Source organism: Tinamus guttatus, unplaced genomic scaffold (assembly GCF_059628265.1).
Source record: "Tinamus guttatus ecotype Peru unplaced genomic scaffold, ASM5962826v1 Tinamus_guttatus_pri_ptg000472l, whole genome shotgun sequence".
Classification (NCBI taxonomy): domain Eukaryota; kingdom Metazoa; phylum Chordata; class Aves; order Tinamiformes; family Tinamidae; genus Tinamus; species Tinamus guttatus.
The window spans coordinates 1,220,816-1,238,449 of NW_028289006.1; the positions used below are offsets into that span (position 1 = coordinate 1,220,816).

The following is a 17,634-nucleotide window of genomic DNA, read 5'->3' on the forward strand; positions in this document are numbered from 1 at the left end:
GTCGCCTGTAGCTGTCCCTGCCTTCCTCCCACTTGACACACAACTTGCATGATTCTGTTTTCCTTTTGTGCCCGAACTTCCTTCAGTGTGGCCAGAAAGCAAGCAAGAGGAAGGGGGGCAAGTCCAGCATGGAATACTCCTACACTGCTCTTTCCAACGAAATGTGAGGCTCCAAGGGCCCTGTTTTGCTTTTGGATTCTATATTTACTTTAACTACAGATTTCTCAAATTAACTGGGTTTTGTCATCTTTAATCAAAAGCATCAAAAGGGATAGCGCACCTTTCATTTAAAACAAAGTCTTTCAAGACTAAAAAATAGATCTTTATATATATATATATTTATCCCTCCCTCTTTAATTCCCCCCACCTGTTTCCTCTTTTTTCCCCCTCCCCTCCCCACGGTCACTATGGAGATTGTGTCCATGGAAACAGCTGGTTCGGACTCCTTGGTCAGATCCGGCGATGTCATCAGTCCTGGGTGTGATGTACGGGGTGATGAAGGAAGTGCTGGCGTCGGCAGGCACGTCGAGGGGGGCAGGGCTGCACGGAGGGCGCCGGAGGCTCCGCTCGGCAGGAATGGCCTCCGCGCTCTATCTCAACAGCCTCACCTGCAACACAAAGCGGCAACGGTCACGCGGCGCCTCCGCGCGCTGCCCAAGGCTGCTCCGCCGCCCGCTGCTGCGGGCTTGGAACGGGGGGCAGCTCCCAAGAGCGGATCCATGGGGCGAAAAGGACCCATAACCGCCAAGGACGAGGCCAGAGGGACAGAGCCCCGGCACGAGGGCGAGACGCTCGCCCGGAGAGCCGGCGCCGGCAGCGGGAAGGGAGCTCCCCGGTCACCACGTCACAGTGAGGAGCCAGGGCCCGCGAGCTCCACCGCGGGGACGACCTGCGCTCCGGGGAGGCTGGAGCCAGGTAACATCGTACAGGCCCCCAGGCAGCCAGTGACAGGGATTGCAGTGAACGTGCAGCAGGTAACGCAACTGGTATCAAAATGATCAGACTCCAACAGCAGGAACCAAACTCCTGAAATGACCGGATTTCACAGAGCTAAAGCTATAGTTAAAATAATTACAGTTCAATTAATAGGCATTTTTGTTGCTTTTTTGTTCCAATTGCCACCTTGTGATAGCAACAGTTCACGGAGGGGCTAAATTTGTGTTTTTCAAGACAAATCTTGGAAAGTCCTACTACTTGGCATTCTCTTTCTCCATGTCCAGAAATTCTCCAAGGAGAAAAAAACATAATTCCGGGAGTTCATCTAAGTTCATGGGGACCTAACTCAAAAGAGAACCTGCAGACAGAGTTAAAACCTCGTTTTCCTAAAGCCACCACACTCATCCTTAAACTGTACAGCCACGACAGCAAAGCCTGAACTAATACGTTCCTTTCTTCCCTTATCCCATAACCTAAGCGAGGCCCAGAACTGATTTTCTTCTTCAGTACGATCACCCCTTCAGCGTAACTTGGGTCAGTGCTGTGCTATGAGCTCCCCTGTGCGCAGGGGAGAGCCCAGCACCAGCGTCACGCATGGGAAGCCGTCGGGAACACGAGGCGCGCGCTCCACGCGCACACCACCCTGCTCACAGCTCCAGGATCCCAAAGCAGGACCCGGGAGCCAGCGCACTGCTCACCAGCAGCTCAGCAACAGGTAACGTCCCAGCATCTCTGGCTGCAAAGACTGTCCCCATGCGGGGACACCCTGCCTAACAGGAAAGAACGAGGCGAGTTTGTGTATACATGTACTTAAATACGTATGAAAACGGTGGGCCGTGGGGTTACAGCTGGGGAGGGAGGGAGGCAGGGAGGCTCCCTGGCGCTGCGGCTGCAGCCTGGAGCGCGGCCAGGCACCGGGCAGCGGCTCCGCGGGGAGAGCAGCTCCTCACAGAGCCTTCCCGCTGCTGGACGGCGGCCAGGGCACCAGGCTCGCTCTCACAGTCGCCCTCCAGATCTGGGTTGGATCCAAAAGTTCTGGAGGCAGCTGGCTCGGGGAGAGAGAAGCAACAAACAGAGACACAACACACGGACTGGCTTGGCTACGATCCAGTGCGCAGGGTTGTGCTGAACCTATGGGGCCTCGGAGCGACCCAAGGCTAACGCTGCCCCCCAACCTAACAGCCACCTGCACCTCCATCTCCACACCAAGCTGGGCGCAGGAGAGCTGCTGAGCACCCGCACGGCCACAGAATTCCTCTGACCCTCTCCCCTCACCACAGCACTGCAGCAAGCTGCCTTTTAAGAGCTGCATCTTTTGGATTTCCACAGTTTTATTTTGGGATGCAAGGTCAGGTTGAAGACCTTGACCTTTTAGGAAGCGTCAGCCTCAAAAGGGCTTGGTTAAATAGGACCTTGTAAGAATAACTTTAGGTAAAAGTGGAATTGGAAAGAGATGATGCCTCAAAGAGATGCCTAGAGCAGCCACACTACAAACATGGTGCTGAGATCCCAGAGCTTGCAGGGCCTTAAGCCAACACATTCTTTTGATGCCCTACACGCTTAAAAAAGAAGCCAGTGCTGGAAAATATCACGGAAAGGAAAGTTGCAAAAAAGTCTCTGGGCCATCCTGCTGTTTAAAAGCTCCCTAAAGAAATGCGCCCCAAAATCATCACTGACAAAAAATTACTCATATTCTTTAGTATAGCATATTTATAAGATACATTATCTCATGGACTCACTATCTGTGAGACTATTTTAACATGAATTATGTGACCATTTACACTTTAAGGAAAAGAGGAAAGCTTAAATGAAAGAATCCAAGTGACCTTTACCAAGGAAGCAAAAAATTGCTCAAATAATGAACTTTAAAGTTTAATATTATTTGCATGCCAACTTTTTAAATAACCCTCTAAAATAAAAAAGAATGTTGTTAAAATGAAAAAAAAAAACCCAGACACAGCAGAGCTTAGCCAAGTCAGCAGCGTCTCTATGAAGCATCTATACCAAACACAGAGACCGTCTTCTGCGAAGACACTGAAAACCAGAGAACTCAAAAAAAAAAAAAAGGATTCTTTGGCAAACCCCTCACCTGCCTTAGAAAATACCACTGAACCACTTCATAGTTACTCAGCTGGAGAAGTAAGAAAGATTTTAAGGTAAAGGAAGACAGGAAATGCGGAGAGGAAAGAAAGCTGTTATACTTAGCTTACATAGCACATGGTAACTTACATAATCACAAGAAAAAGACAGAAAGGCACCTACATTGGATAAGAAATGCAGCTGAGCAGTGAAATAAGTAAAGATTTTACGTGGGCAGCAGTTTATGGGAAAAGATGCTGATAGGAACAGATCTGAAACCAAATATTTGCTTCATTTAGACCTCGCTGTTGCCATCCAACAGCAATGCACTTGGGGGAAATTAAGCACCACGAAATCCCACCCTCCTCCCGCTCCTGGGCACTAGCTCTCTCCTCTGTGCGGCTCCCTGCTTGTGCCCAGGCTTTCACCCTGCCACGCAGCGAGTCGGATTTAGGAAAATGACATAATAGGCCAATGCGGCCAAAAAAAAAAAATTTCAGATCAGTGCAATTCCAGAGCACGTGGTGGCCTGTGTGCTCAGGAAGGGGCGCAGGGGCCCGAGAGCAGCTCGCCCGCTCTGGGCAGCCCTGCTCGCTCCGCTGCCGCCGGCCGGCCAGGGATGGGGAGGCAGAGACTAAAGCCAGCACCAGGATCCGGGAGTTTGTGGCCACTGCTCTCACCTCCCATCTCCTCTCAGCCCCGTCTGTGTGCGAAACAGCAACGCGCTGCTCTGAAAGCAACGTCATGGGCTCCCCATAAGGTTAATTTATTTCCCCCTGCCTGCACGGCGGCGGCCTCGGGAGGCTCTTGGCACTGGTATAATGAGTTACCAGGCAGCTGGAGCAGCTAACGAGCTCTGCCCCTTACCACTAAGCAGACGGCACCGCTGCGGAAAGGCGAAACTGAAATCACCAGCCTGAACAGATTGGCAGCAGGAAAAAATAAAAAAGAGATCTAGGTAATTACAGCTTTTCTACATGTACACAAAAGCACCTTGTTCTCTCAGAGAAGCGAAGGGCATTGGAGGTAAGAAGCCACAGGAGAAGGCAGGTGGAAACTGGAGACTCTCCCCAACTCACCTGTGCTTGCTTATATTTCCATTCCCAGGAGCACACTGCCCCCCTCACCCCCGCTCCGACTGCTCTGTGCTGAGGCTGCCTTTCACCATCTTGTTCTGCAAGGAGGGAAGAGAGCAGGGAAGGAGGGGCTGACGAACCGGCAAGCCAAAGGAAGAGGGAAAAGAAATGAGGGAGAATAGGAAGACAGGGGGAGGGAAAGAGAAGCACACACACAGCGAGAGAGAGAAAGAAAAGTCAGTATTAGAACCAGACGCACGTTTTCAGACAGAGCTTTCCCTGTGACAAAAGCAGGTCATTTTGCAAAAGTAAAGAGTTTGGGATATGGAAATACGAGGAAGACAGAATTTATTACAGAGCTCCAGCACAAACTCTTAGAAACATCCCCTAGCTGACCTATACTTGGCTTAAGACAACCTAGGCCCTAGGTGGTGTTTCCCACCCCCTATATATGTGCTCCCTCTCTCTATATATGTGTGTGTATATATATATTATGTACGCATACCCCACTCCTTTGCGCGCCTCTGCCTCTCCCTCTCAGCCGCAGCCCGGGCAGGGGGCACCCACACGCAGCCCGGGCTGCAGCAGGGAGCAGAGCTACCCGTCTCCAAAGGCTGTGAGTTTTCTGACAGCGTTTTCCAATGATATGAGCTGCTTTTCTGCAAAAGTAGCACATTCAGGACATGGATGGTTGGAGCATCAGTGCCGACAGACGGAAAAGGGAAAGCCCACTGGGAGAGGAGTGAAAGGCAGGACTGGTCCCTCTGGACTTGGTTTGCTTATGCCTGAAGAGTTAAGCAGAGTTAATGAGGCAAGGAGCCCCTTTGCTCTCCAGGAGCCACTTATTATGATGATATTTACTGATACGAGGCACAAGCTAAAAAAGGTAAGAGGGAACTGTATTGGGGGACTTCCTAAGTGTCAGTGGATTTACAAAAAGTCAGCTCTTCCACCCATTAATGAAGAACTGAGGAGCCAAATATCAGACAGCTACTAATTAGCTACTAATGCCGAACTGATGCTACCTGCAAGGAGAGCTTTAAACAGTCTGATCGAAAGTCTCCTTCCCTCTCAATCACTCGCATTCATCTCTTGCAAAAATCTTCCTGTCATTTGTTTTCCATTCAGAAAGTTTCTAAAGTGGCGGTTTTCACCCCTTCTACTCCAGCCTAGCAACTAGCTGGAACTCCCCTTTCCAGATACTACAAGGGAAAGAGCAAGGGGAAGGCACTTTTTGCCCTGCTGAAGAATCTGGGGAAAACCAGTAATGATCAGTGAGCTGTGGAGCAAGGGCAGAGTCACGAACAAGTCAAGAAAGCCCTGCATGACTTCAAACAAATGATTCATGTCTTTACTAGGTGAAAAGCAACAAACTTCAGTATCAAAAAGAAGCTGTTAATGTCGAATTTCCACTTTTTCCTGCAACGCTGTGCTTAGTTTTGAATAAAATTCACAGCTCCTATTGCCTCACAATGTACTTTTATCAAATCACTCTTTCCCTCACTCCCCCCAGGATTACTTCAGACATCAGTGCATCCCTTTAAGTATCTTCGACAGTAGTGTGAATTCTTGCCATAAAACAGTTGTGTTTCCTTTTGCCATTTGGGCCTGATCACAGCAGGTAGAAACACACAGCAGCGGTGACCCAAGCCAGCTCTGAAAAGCTTTTAAACTGTTTCTCTTTGGCACTTCTTGGCAGTGGACAAGATAAATAAATCAGCCCTCATAGATATAGTCTTCCTCTTTAGGCAAGTAACCAGAGCTGGGTAGAGGATGGCACTTCTGTAGTTGCATCCCTCTGCAAGGAGAGCTCGTTCCTTCCAGTATGTGGTGAGATCTTCACAGAGCATTAATGCAGCAATTTAAGCTTGCTGTGCATCCCCAGCATCATTTCCACAGCTGTACAGAACAGGTTACTGTCTTTTATATGATGAAAAAGTAGGCCAGGTCTGAATTGTAGACTGAATGTTCCCATAGTTTTCCAGTATGACTAGAATGAACATATCCAACACGAAAAAAATACCACCCCTCTACTTTACCGTGTGTGTATGAATACACCAAACTGTGGCAGACCATCCAGAAAGCAATGTGAGAGGCGACCCGCGTGTTTCCGAAGGACACATGGAGCAGGGCCTGTGAAGGGAGCAGGCCACCAGATGTCACTCGCATCCCAAGGCAGGGACGAACGAGATCTGCAGACAAGGGCTAACCGCAGACTAATCCGTGCGAGCAACAGGATTCCTCCCCGTTACCATCTTCCTAACAGGCGCCATCCGCGCTCTCACACAATTCATGGTGTATCCGACCAGCCGCAAGAACTGCCATTTTTTCTGGATACTTCTGAGTATTCAAAGCCCCAGGCTGGACTGGTCTCCACAGCCTCCGCGGAGCTGCATCCTCCTTTATGTGCTGGGGGAGACGCTCCGAGCTCAGTACGACACGGATGCGGCACAGGACCGCAGGCACTGCCTGCCCATCTCCTCCTTCCGTAGGGGTGCAGCGGTCCAGCTCCACGCACCGCGGCAGCGCGACCTCCGGAGCCGCTCGGCTGTTCGGGAGCAGCGAGCGCCCCGGCAGCAGCAGCGCGCCAAGCCTGTCACCCACGGCAGGAAATGACTCTCCTCTTTCCGAAGAACAGGCAAAGTTCTACAGAACAACTAAACAGGCGAAGCACAGGCTGAGCAGTGGGGCTCAGTCTACTTACTACCACTAAACTAGGACAAGGGCTCCCGTTTTTGATAGGTTCTTCTTTCTGAAACCAGCTGAAACATTTCCACGAGACATTTTCTTTCCTTCTTGCATCCTCAGTAATCCCAAGGAAAAAGAAAAACCACGAGAGCTTCAATGTAACACTTGAACAGAAGCAGGGAGCAGGGTACTGATTCTATCACAAAAGACAGGAAATGAAACTTGGGTTTTGTGAGAGTCATCAAGGATCTGAAGAACAACTAAACAGATATAGCAAAAGCTTCATCTATCTTCTTAAGTTCTCTATACTCTTCTGAAGTAGATGTCTGCCCCCAGAATGCACCACAAGAATACATCACAGAAGAATGCATCTAAAAGCATCTCTGACTACAGATGTTATCCACGTGTAAAATTATTAGAACAAATTGAGACCTCAGAAGAGGGCAGCAATGAACAGGCCTAATGCAGAGCAGAGTTCTTACCTTGTGCTTGGGGCACCTCACTGAGAAATTCTCTTCATTTAGTAAACAATCTAGAGGAAGAGAAGACAGCAATTTATTACTTTTTTAATAAAACGAAGACTCTGAATAATACATCACATGTGTTAATCTTGCCTCTCAGGCATGTATTTTTCAAAGATCTCTTACAGGAATTATTAGCAAATTCACCCCTCCCACTCCCAAAGCTTAGCAAATAAAATCAGCACACAGCCCTGGTGACAATGTTGCCTGGATTACCAAGATGAGTCCAAACATTCCCTGGTCTCCCCCATCCTCTGTGCAGAGCAGGAATCACAAGCCTCCAAATCCTGCAGCCCAGCCCCCTTCAGCAATTCCAGCCTTTGCTGCTGCAGCACAAGGAAGGCCAGACACATCCATTCGCTCTCAACGGATGATCCCTACTTCATGCGAAAACCGTTGCCTTCCAGCCTTACCCCAGGGCCAGCCAACATCGGGGCAGAAGGGCTGTGGGCATGGGTGTCTATGGCAGGTTATCTGCGACCCCAAATCCTGGTGATTAGTTTACACTTTGACACTGTGCCTGGTAGTCAGGTCGCTTGCGCCTGCTCTTGGATCTGCTTCCATGATTTGTATGTTGTGGAGCTTCTGTGATCTCAGAAATAGTTTAACTAGTGACTTGAACCTACTGTGGAAGCTGGGGCACCTGCACAGAAGCGTTGGGAATGAATTTCAAGCTGCAGCTTGAAGGGCGTTTCTTAAGCGACGGTGTGAATGTTTCTGCCCTGCTGCCCTCCCCCTCAGGCTCCTTCTTGAAGGAGGCAGCAGCTCCCACCCTTCAGAGCTGTGTCCACAGCAGCAACACCGCCAGCTCCCCGCCTGCCCGCGGGGCTTCCACGCACCCCGCATTTCCCCTTCATGGGCAAGTCACAGAGAGCACGGCTCTCCCCGGAGAATCCAGCTGCCATGGCCGGGCACCCTCGGCCGCGCTCGCCCCAACTTCTGAGACGGCCACGTAAAACCGGCGGAGCGACCCAGCCACACGCCTGCAGCGCTGCCAGCACGGGGAGAGCTCAACAAGGTGTTTATGACCCCCTCTCCTCTTCAACCTACCAGAGAGCTGGCAAGTAAAGCAGCACAATGGTAAATAAAATGTGCTAATTTAAAACACTCTTAAGTATGTAGCATAACCAGCGCTACCTGCTGTTTCAATCTGCTGGAAGAGTTTAGCAGACAGCAGGAGGCTGCAACTAAAGCTTGAGGGAAAAGCTTTCTAGACACCCAAGCTTTGGCAGCGCATCCCTCCGCTATGAAATGCTTATGCTTCAACATCAATGCCTCTGCCCCCAATCAAAGGCAAGCAGCATGCAATAGGCTAAGAAACTTGAGAGGTTTTAGCAAAGAGGAGAAAAACCCTTAATCCTGCCATGGATAACGATTTCAAATGCAGCACTAGCACAAGACGTAAAATAAATAAAATATTGTCTCATTACAAAGGCAGGAACTCTACTTTTAGACCATGCCATGAATTATCACTGTGCAATACAGCAATGGTCAAAAATATACACAGCGGAGTAGAACAGGATGATTTTTTTCTTCCTTTCTTCCTTGGAAATAACACAGTGGTGGTCAATGAATTCTCCATCTAGTCCATCAAAAAGGGAGATGACACAAACACCAGGAAAAGCTCTCAGGCACTTTGTGCCTCATGATTTATCTGGGTATGGAGCTCAATTTGTGCCTCATGATTCATCTGGGCATGGAGCTCAATTTCTTACTAAGTTTGGGATTTTTGCTGCAAACACCAATAACAGATCCAACTAATGCTAATTTCTTTTTGTTTCTATTAGGATTTAAGAGACTACTATGTGACTGAGATAAGAAAACACCAGCTCACTGTACAGAACTGACTAAATACCAATAAGAAGGCACAAGTTGTTCATCATTACCAAGTTGCATTGGATTTCAGTTGGCAATTCCAAACATTTTATATCACAGATGAAAATTCACCCCAAAGTCATCAGACACACAGCTACAATCAGCTCAGCATGGCAAAAGGGGAAAAAGAACGGAGACTCATCCTTGTTTGTACAGATTTTCTGCATAAAGCAGTCGGAGAAAACATTTTTAACAGAAGCAGTTACTCTTCTATAAGCTTCACACTTTGTCTCGCCCTCTGTGTTCTTCTTGTCTTCAGCAACACTCATGGAGACACAGACTTCTGTTCTCTAAAATTCATTGTGTTTTGCTCATATTTTTTTCCTAATTCGCAGTCAGAAATCTTTTGTTTGTGATACTTCCTACAAGGGATGCTGTGGGGAGGACTGTGCTTTGACAATCAGGATCTGACTCCAGGTGGGGAGGAACAGGCAGCAGGAGCAGATACAAAAATCTCAGAAAACAAAGATCTTGTTTCCATGGAGATGTCCCTACGACTAGTTATCTTGAGACATCAGAGTCTCTTCATAAACTTGGGCAGATGAAAGCCATACACACACAATGTTAACCGTAGTCATTTCCATATAAAGATGATTTAGGTGGCAATAGTAGTTTTGATTTTTATGCAAATGGCTACGAGGAGTTCAGCTCTCTTGCGCAGAAGCAGACCCGAAACTGACAGAGCTTCCTTTGGCGAACGGAGATTAAAAGGCCGATTGCGTTAGGATGTATGGAAGTGGCGCTAGGCACAATCGAGCAGCTTAGGAAGGCACATGCCTCACACAGCAGCCACCCGGCCATGCCGGTGCCCAGTGCCGGAGTGCGGAGTGGGCCATGGCGCCGGAGCGTGGAGCAGGCCGCAGTGCGGAGCAGGCTGAGACGCCAGAGCGCGGAGCAGACCATAGTGTGGGAGCGCAGAGCAGGCCGCAGAGCAGGCCGCGGTGTCGAAGCAGGGAGCAGACTGCAGCGCAGAGCAGGCCGCAGTGTCGGAGCAGGGAGCAGGCCGCAGCGCAGAGCAGGCCGCAGCGCAGAGCAGGCCGTGGTGTCGGAGCAGGGAGCAGGCCGCAGTGCAGAGCAGGCCGCGGTGTTGGAGCAGGGAGCAGGCTGCAGCGCAGAGCAGGCTGCGGTGTTGGAGCAGGGAGCAGGCCGCAGCGCAGAGCAGGCCGCAGTGTCGGAGCAGGGAGCAGGCCGCAGCGCAGAGCAGGCCGCAGCGCAGAGCAGGCTGCGGTGTCGGAGCAGGGAGCAGGCCGCAGCGCAGAGCAGGCTGCAGCGCAGAGCAGGCTGCGGTGTCGGAGCAGGGAGCAGGCCGCAGCGCAGAGCAGGCCGCAGTGCAAAGCAAGCTGCGGTGTTGGAGCAGGGAGCAGGCCGCAGCGCAGAGCAGGCCGCAGCGCAGAGCAGGCTTAGGCGGCCGGCCCTCAGCCGCCACTGCGGGCAGTCAGGCAGGGTTGGCCGGGTGGCTGCGCAAGCCCTGCAGCCTTCCAAAATCCTGAGGAAAAGCAACATTTTTCCCCCGCCCTGTTCTTGTTTCCTAGTTTTATTATGTATGGAGCTAAACCACTCAGGACTTCTATATTTAAAAAAAAAGAAAAGAGTTACCACAAAACTAGTTCTAAATCTTTTTCTGTTGGATATAAGCCAAATCTGTCCCTAAGAAACAATATGAAGACATAACTGCAAGTAACTGAAGGAATTTTGAGACACTGCACTCTCCAGTCCTTCACCCAGGATTTAAAGCCTCTCAGACGGGGCACAGTAACGAAAAGGGGACTAGCTCGTAACCCACAGCAATGCTGCAGGAACAAGGCACTTCAGTTCCCAGCGCAACTGCCCAGGAACACAGCGAGACACGGACACGGATCTCAGCTAGGGCACGGCCACTTCCAGGGACATGACAGCAACTCTGTTAAATGCTAAGTGCTCCTCATCGACCACTCTGAGAAGAGTTTTCTTGTTTTGCAGATGCAGAGTGATCCATCGTCCACAAGCCTGAGCGCTCTTGTAAATGTCAGCACCAGCTTCTTGAGACCCAGGAGGAATTGGGAGGAATCCCAGATTCCTCAGCAAAGCAAGGTAGTACCATCCTTCATCACAGGGCAGCTAGCTTCAAATCACAGTCTTAGAGAGCTCGAGGAAGTTGAGAAATACGACAGTATTACTGGGTTTATAGGCAGGTAGCAGGCAGAAGAAAGAAGAGAGAATGCTGATCTGCTTCTCAAGGAAGCTTAGGTTTTCTACTCAGCCATAAATTGAAAATGAAATGCTATTGCATATAGCGTATTTCTTTTATATAGATTTATTATAAGAGGGGTTATAGCTTGATTATTCCCACCGATAACAAAAAATTGCAAACAATGTCTTTCTCTGTCAGGATACCAGGCAGAAATTTTAAATGCTGAGAATCTATTTCAAGCTGAGGTTTTTTATTTGTTTTGGTTGAAGACCTCAGCTAAAGCAGCCTAATCATTTCCTTAGGACTCTTTCTTGGAAAAGTTATTTTGTCTGCGTTACACATCCTAGCATTTTTTTTTTTTTTTCGGAAAAAAATAACTGCACCATTCTTTGATCTGTGGCAGGAATCTGAACTGTAGCTGATGCATATCCTTGCCAGCTGAACGCCAAAGCAAAGTAGCCCTTTGTCAGGAGACAAGAGCGTCTGAATTTGCATGTCCTAGGAGAGGTTTCATATATTTTATTACCTAGATGCTGTGAAGATTCCACCAAGTATGGATTTGCTTGGGGATGAGCAGGTCTTTCCTGTAAATGAACCTCTGGTCTCAGAATCAGGCACCCAATGTAGGGAGGTTGTAAGAGGACACTTTTAAAGCTTAGGCAGCCTGAATAAAGGAGGTGACCATCTGAAAACGGCAAAAAGTTTTGGTCCAGAAAGCAGCCCAGAAGGTCACTGAGAAAGCCAATCTGGGACTGGAAAAAGAGCTAAGGGCAGAAGGATGAGGAAGCTACAGCTAGTGGAAGTTAGGAGCAGGAGAACAAGGATGAATAGGATCAGATGCACACAGTGCTGCGGAGTAAGATGGGAGACTGATGCCAAGCCCGAGGAAAGTAAACGGGAGCAGCTGTGCTGGGAGAGAGCCAGTAGAAGGAGGCCAAGACTGAATCAGAGCTGACTCTGCCAGAAGACTGGAGACTAAGAACTAGTGGGATCAGGCACAGGAGAGTGTGACCTATTAGCCCTCAGCTAAGCGTGCAGGGCTAAGTGGACAAGGATTTGGGTTAGGAGAACTGAACTGGATTAAGAAGCTCGGAGAGGAAAACTGGAATTAAGAGCAATAAAGAAAGAGAGAGTGATGTATGAGCAGAGAGAAGGAAGTGAGACTGGCAGCTAGAAAACAGAACAAAGAAAAGATTAGAAAGGAGTAGGGAGAACTGGCTCTTACACTGAGACTAGAGTAAGAAACCTGAGAAAAGGAACCTAAAACCAGCTGGATGAACGGTCAGAATGGAGAAGATATAGGACAGGAGCAGCCTGAAGAAGAAGAAAGAGAAGGGGAAAGTATAACAAAACAGAGAGAAGTCTTTGCACTCACTAGATCATACTCTGCCTGGAGTGAAATGAAAGATTCACGAGTTTTACCATTCCTCTGCTATTAATTAAATCTGCTTGGGAAACTCACAAGCGAAGCATCCCATCTCCCGGCAGCTCCAGCCCACACTCTGGCCTGCAATTTATTATTGCCCCCTGTTACCTCAAGGGGAGGCTCTGGCTTGCAATGATGCAGTCTGACACATGGCCACATGACACAGGCTTTGTGATGGAATTTGAAATAAAACAAAATGCAGTAAGTGCAGCCTTGGAACCTGCACACAAACAGCTATGCTAGGAAAGAAAAATCCCAAAGGTTGCAATGTCACATCAGATGTTAGGAAATGCCAGCTTAATTTAGCCTTCTTGCATATTTTTTTAACAGGCCTTTAATAATATGATCATACTCAGGTTTACTTTTTTTTTTTTCCATGGGACTGCCTCTTCACTGCATGACATGGAACTGCTCTTGGGAATCAGCCGGATTGGTTCAGTAAACCTGTCCTCTTGAGGATCCTATCCCATTTGTTGAGGAAGGCAGAAGGATGTGGAGTTAATAAAGAAGGTAATTTCTGAAGAAAAAAACATTATCTTAATGCTGATACCTGTATTTAGAACAGGGAAAATGCTCCCTACTGAACTAATTCAAATGAAGCACCTCAACCTATTGGGCACATGCACTATAATTTATTTTCTATTAATGCAATGTTTAGAAGGCCAGCTTGGGAACCAGAAACACATTACTCAACACAATATGAAAGCAAAATTGATGATCCTGTTTCTCAGATGTCCTGGAAAAATAAGATTGTTATTGCTCGCAAAACAATTAGGCATCGCAGCGATGAACATCACACAAAATTTAACAGTTCTATCTTCAGAACCAAGAGGGAGTAATATGCAGTACGTTATGTACATTGTATAACTAAGGACCTGCCATGTATACCGTAGTATTAGCACTATTGCACCACAGCATTAATTTCATTAAAGAGCATTTGTATTGGAGCAGAATGTGGTGTTCCAACAGGGGGGAATTTCACACTATGAGGTGCACTTCAGTCATTCAGAAATGACTCTTTCCAAATATCGTAAAATTTGAAAGACAGTCTGAAATAGCAGGAAAAACAAGCAGGCTGCTGTAGAAGGACCAGGATAACAAACAGGAAATTTCAATCGTATGCCAGTCAAGAGGTACAACCCTGAATCCTATTTGCTATCAGACTATTTTTTGTATGAAACATGACAGGAGAAGTGCATTACAGCGGACTGGAATCGTGGGCCATTATTCATTCTGACCTGGCATTTGCCTCCATGAGAAACTTTCACTCTTAAAAAATGCCAACTCACCAGCCTCAGGCTCATGGCTGGAAATAATTTCAAACACACAGTATTTTTATCGGTTGAGATGATACAGCTCAAATAGCACTGCTCTCTACCTTCCCCTTGTGTCTCAAAGGCAAGCACTTGTAGAAAACTGGATGATCCAAACTGTTCCCTCTATTTTAACTCCTAGACTTTTAACAGCAACAACGTTATGAGGAAGGTTTCGCTTGCAACTAGCCATCCTGTCTCTACAACCTGTGTTCACATGAGGTGGGCAATACAGTCTTACAAGTAAATGCACTCACAGGACTCTAATCCCTTTCTCTGATCACTGAATAAAAGGAGCAACTCCCACAAGGGCACACCATCCAACCATTAGTTTACCTATGGATTAAAAAAAAATAAAGGAGCTACTCAAAGACTGTTTGAAATGACACTGCAGAGTGAAAAGGAAGGTTGTGCTGTGAGTGAGAATTATCAGCAGATGATTCTACAAGTACTTTGCCTTGAATTCATTACTTGGCCTATCCATAGGAGTGCATTCCTGAAAGATGAAACATCTTTTAGGTTACTTTCAACCTTTTAACCAGGTGTCTATTATTCATAAGAAGCAGATGGTCATTTTTCACATTGTAGCCAAATTTCAGTTGCTGTAGTTGCATTCCACAAAACTTTCTTCTGTACTTCAAGTAGATTCTTTTCATCACAGGCTTCATCTTGCCCCAAAGCACTACTGTACACGTTTTATCTGCTGCCATTTTTCACCCTTTATATTACTACACAACAAACGAAGTACCTTGGAAATATTTGGTGTCATATGCTTGGAATAAACACAAAATACAGTTGCAATTGCATTTGTTCTTACCTGCATCGATGGCACATGGGTAATGGTATCGGAAGGAGCAGCCTTTGTTGTAGCAGCCTAAGGTGGCTCCCGGTTCCTGGCAATGGGAACATTTCTGAAAGGGAAACCCGAGAAATGACCATGAATACTGTAATGATCCTTCCAAACATCTGCATTTTCCTGGAAAATTTATCACCCTGGGAAACTTATCATCCAGGTTTCAGAACAAATTTATTGAGTTTCAAAACAGTAGGCTAAAATCTCTATGCACCATAGAGAGGGGCTTTTTGAATAAAGACAACGCAAGCTCTTTCAAACAACAAGCTTTTCAGCTGCATTGACTGGTAAAGATCAGCCATAAAACAGAACTTTAAGCATACCCCAAATTCATCCCATTGGCCCATGCTTCAATACCTGATGATAACACCAGTGTTAAAATTGGAGGAAAAGAACTTTTATGAATCTACAACAGCTTTAAAATGAGAATGAGCATGACAGGGAATAATTAGAAGACACCATTAGTATAAGACTAATTTGGTCGCATCATTTTCATTATCACTAGTACTCTAGGAAGATCAAGGCTAAGCTGAACATTTTTTTTTTCCACATGAGATCAAAAATGGTTTACCTGGAGCAAGGAAAGATCAGGGGAAAATACCTCACTGTCAAAAAAATGGCTCCTCTCCAAAAGAAATGCCTGCAGTGCTAAAAAGATGCTCCTACATTTCTTTTCAAAGTAGTAGGGCTTATCTGACGAGCATGTTCGATTTCCATCACATTATTCCTATTATTTCAACTGGTTGAAGAGATATTTAATCACATTACCAGACAGATGTGAATGCAGCAGTGTGAAAGCCACTCAGCCACTTCCTTCATCCGGAATGACTTTCAGGAAGTGGGGCTATAGCACATCTCAAACAGGAACTTTAGTTCTTGAATGTAAAAGATAAGAGTTTTCCATTAACTAATCTAAGATTTCAAAGAAAGTTGATTTCTCATTTGTTGATGGTTTTTTTTCTGCTCTAAAGAGAAAACAAGCTCCATTGACTGGCAGAATCCACTGAAGGCTGAGCCTACTATTACTTAAAAAATGAAGTGCAATAAGACTACCGATGGGGAAAGAATAGATGACCTGTGTCTAAGAAACACCAGGAATTTCAAGCCTGCATGATGGCAGCCCTCTGGACACAGACCTGTGCAATGTGCTTTAGGTGACCCTGTTTGAGCAGGAAGGTTGAACTAGGCGATCTCCACATCACTTTCCAACCTCAGCCACTCTGTGACTCCAGAACAACCACCACAAACCACCCTGAATTCAGCCTATGTAGCAGCTGCCTTTGGGTCACTGACTGCACACAGACAGATGATGATATGATCCATAAACTGTTTTTTCTTTGCTATTGGAAAAGCTAGCATCAAACTATATGTGCTCCAAAAACACAGCAAGCACACTGGACCAATGGGCTTGGACCAGCAGCACCCATGACACTGGACAAGGCCTAGTTCAGGTTCATGTGCCGAGATGGCCACATCAGCCAGATGACGCTTCTTCATATTCCTAATTAAAACCTGTGTGGACTAGGGGTCTGCAGAATATGTGGCCCGAGGCAAGAGTCACGGAAATTCCTCATTTTGCAAAATAAACAGGGCTTTGATTACAATATGTCAAAAATAAAAAATGCCATTAATATCGGACTCAAGGAAGGTTACTGACTGCTCCTCCTCCTCCCCTATGCTATGCAGGCTGTGATGGCCAGAGTTTGTACTTAAATGACTGAGAGAATGAAGGCAAAATTGGCTCCAGCCATAAAGCAGGTGGCCCCCTCTTCAAATCAAAGCAGGTGCAATTAACAGCAAGGCTTATGAGATGTCACTTCTCTTGACAAACACAACTCCAATCTTGAACACTGCCTTCTCTTTTCAGTCATGCCAAAGCATCTTGAGCCTGATCTTTAGCATTCCCTACTAAATCAAGTCACATACGTCTTTTAAGCAGCAAATGTGTATCATGACAAACTCCTGCAATATTGATGATGTAAGGAAAGTGTCCCTGAGGCCTAAAAAGAGACACCCCAGCAGTTTATTTTTGCCTGTCAGAACAGGAATGCTGCTTCCAAAGGTAAAAAATCTACAACGATATTTAAAAGCACACCAAGATGCATAGACCTCCAGCCAAACTGTAATGCAATTATCTCTCTCATGGGAGCAAACGCAAGTTTCAGGTATAGAAAATGTCTTTTCCTGGCTATGAAACCAACCCCAGAAGAATATTATGTACTGGCAACAGTCCCAGATTCACCTATGCCAAGTATTCACAAAGTGCAGCTTGAGGAGCTCGGAATCAGAGCTCTTTTACCCGCATGCTTTATTCTCTCTTCTAGACGGCTGACTGAGATTAATTATTCCAACAGGACAGAGCCCAAATTGCCTATTCTTTTTGAACACAGATATGAATTTCCAGTTTTGTTCCTCGGAGGCATTCTGTGCTCCGTGTTTTATCTGCTCTTTGAAGTGCCATCACACTGTCACAGCACCACAGGTCACCCTTCCCTGGAACACGCTGTCCCGCACAGGGTAGTCAGCAGCAGTGCGAGAGCTACGGCAGCGGAGATTAAACTGCAGCTGTGCAAGAGATTTGCAGAAGAATTCTTCATGCTAAAAAGGAATGTCTTAAAGAGCGCGTGGTGTAACAAAACTGCAAACAAAAAGCCCCCTAGCAGACTCAAAGGGAATTTTTTGATGCTTTTCCAAATG

At 46.9% G+C, this 17,634-nt stretch overlaps 1 protein-coding gene across 3 annotated transcripts in view; it reads right to left on the reverse strand.

Moving 5' to 3' along the window:
• Positions 1-200: 200 nt before the first annotated feature.
• The window catches only part of TCF20 (transcription factor 20), a 62,049-nt gene continuing 44,615 nt past the window's right edge, over positions 201-17,634 (reverse strand). The window contains exons 3-6 of one of the 3 annotated variants that reach the window (XM_010213443.2): positions 14,902-14,995; positions 7,262-7,311; positions 4,095-4,189; positions 201-608 (exon numbers count right to left, since the gene is read on the reverse strand). In XM_010213443.2, coding sequence (XP_010211745.2) covers positions 4,139-4,189; positions 7,262-7,311; positions 14,902-14,995 — 195 coding nt within the window. In that variant the 3' untranslated portion in view covers positions 201-608; positions 4,095-4,138. Of the gene's footprint in view, positions 609-4,094; positions 4,223-7,261; positions 7,312-14,901; positions 14,996-17,634 lie in introns of all 3 variants that reach the window. The other 2 variants (XM_010213440.2, XM_010213444.2) reach the window with 2 other exon arrangements.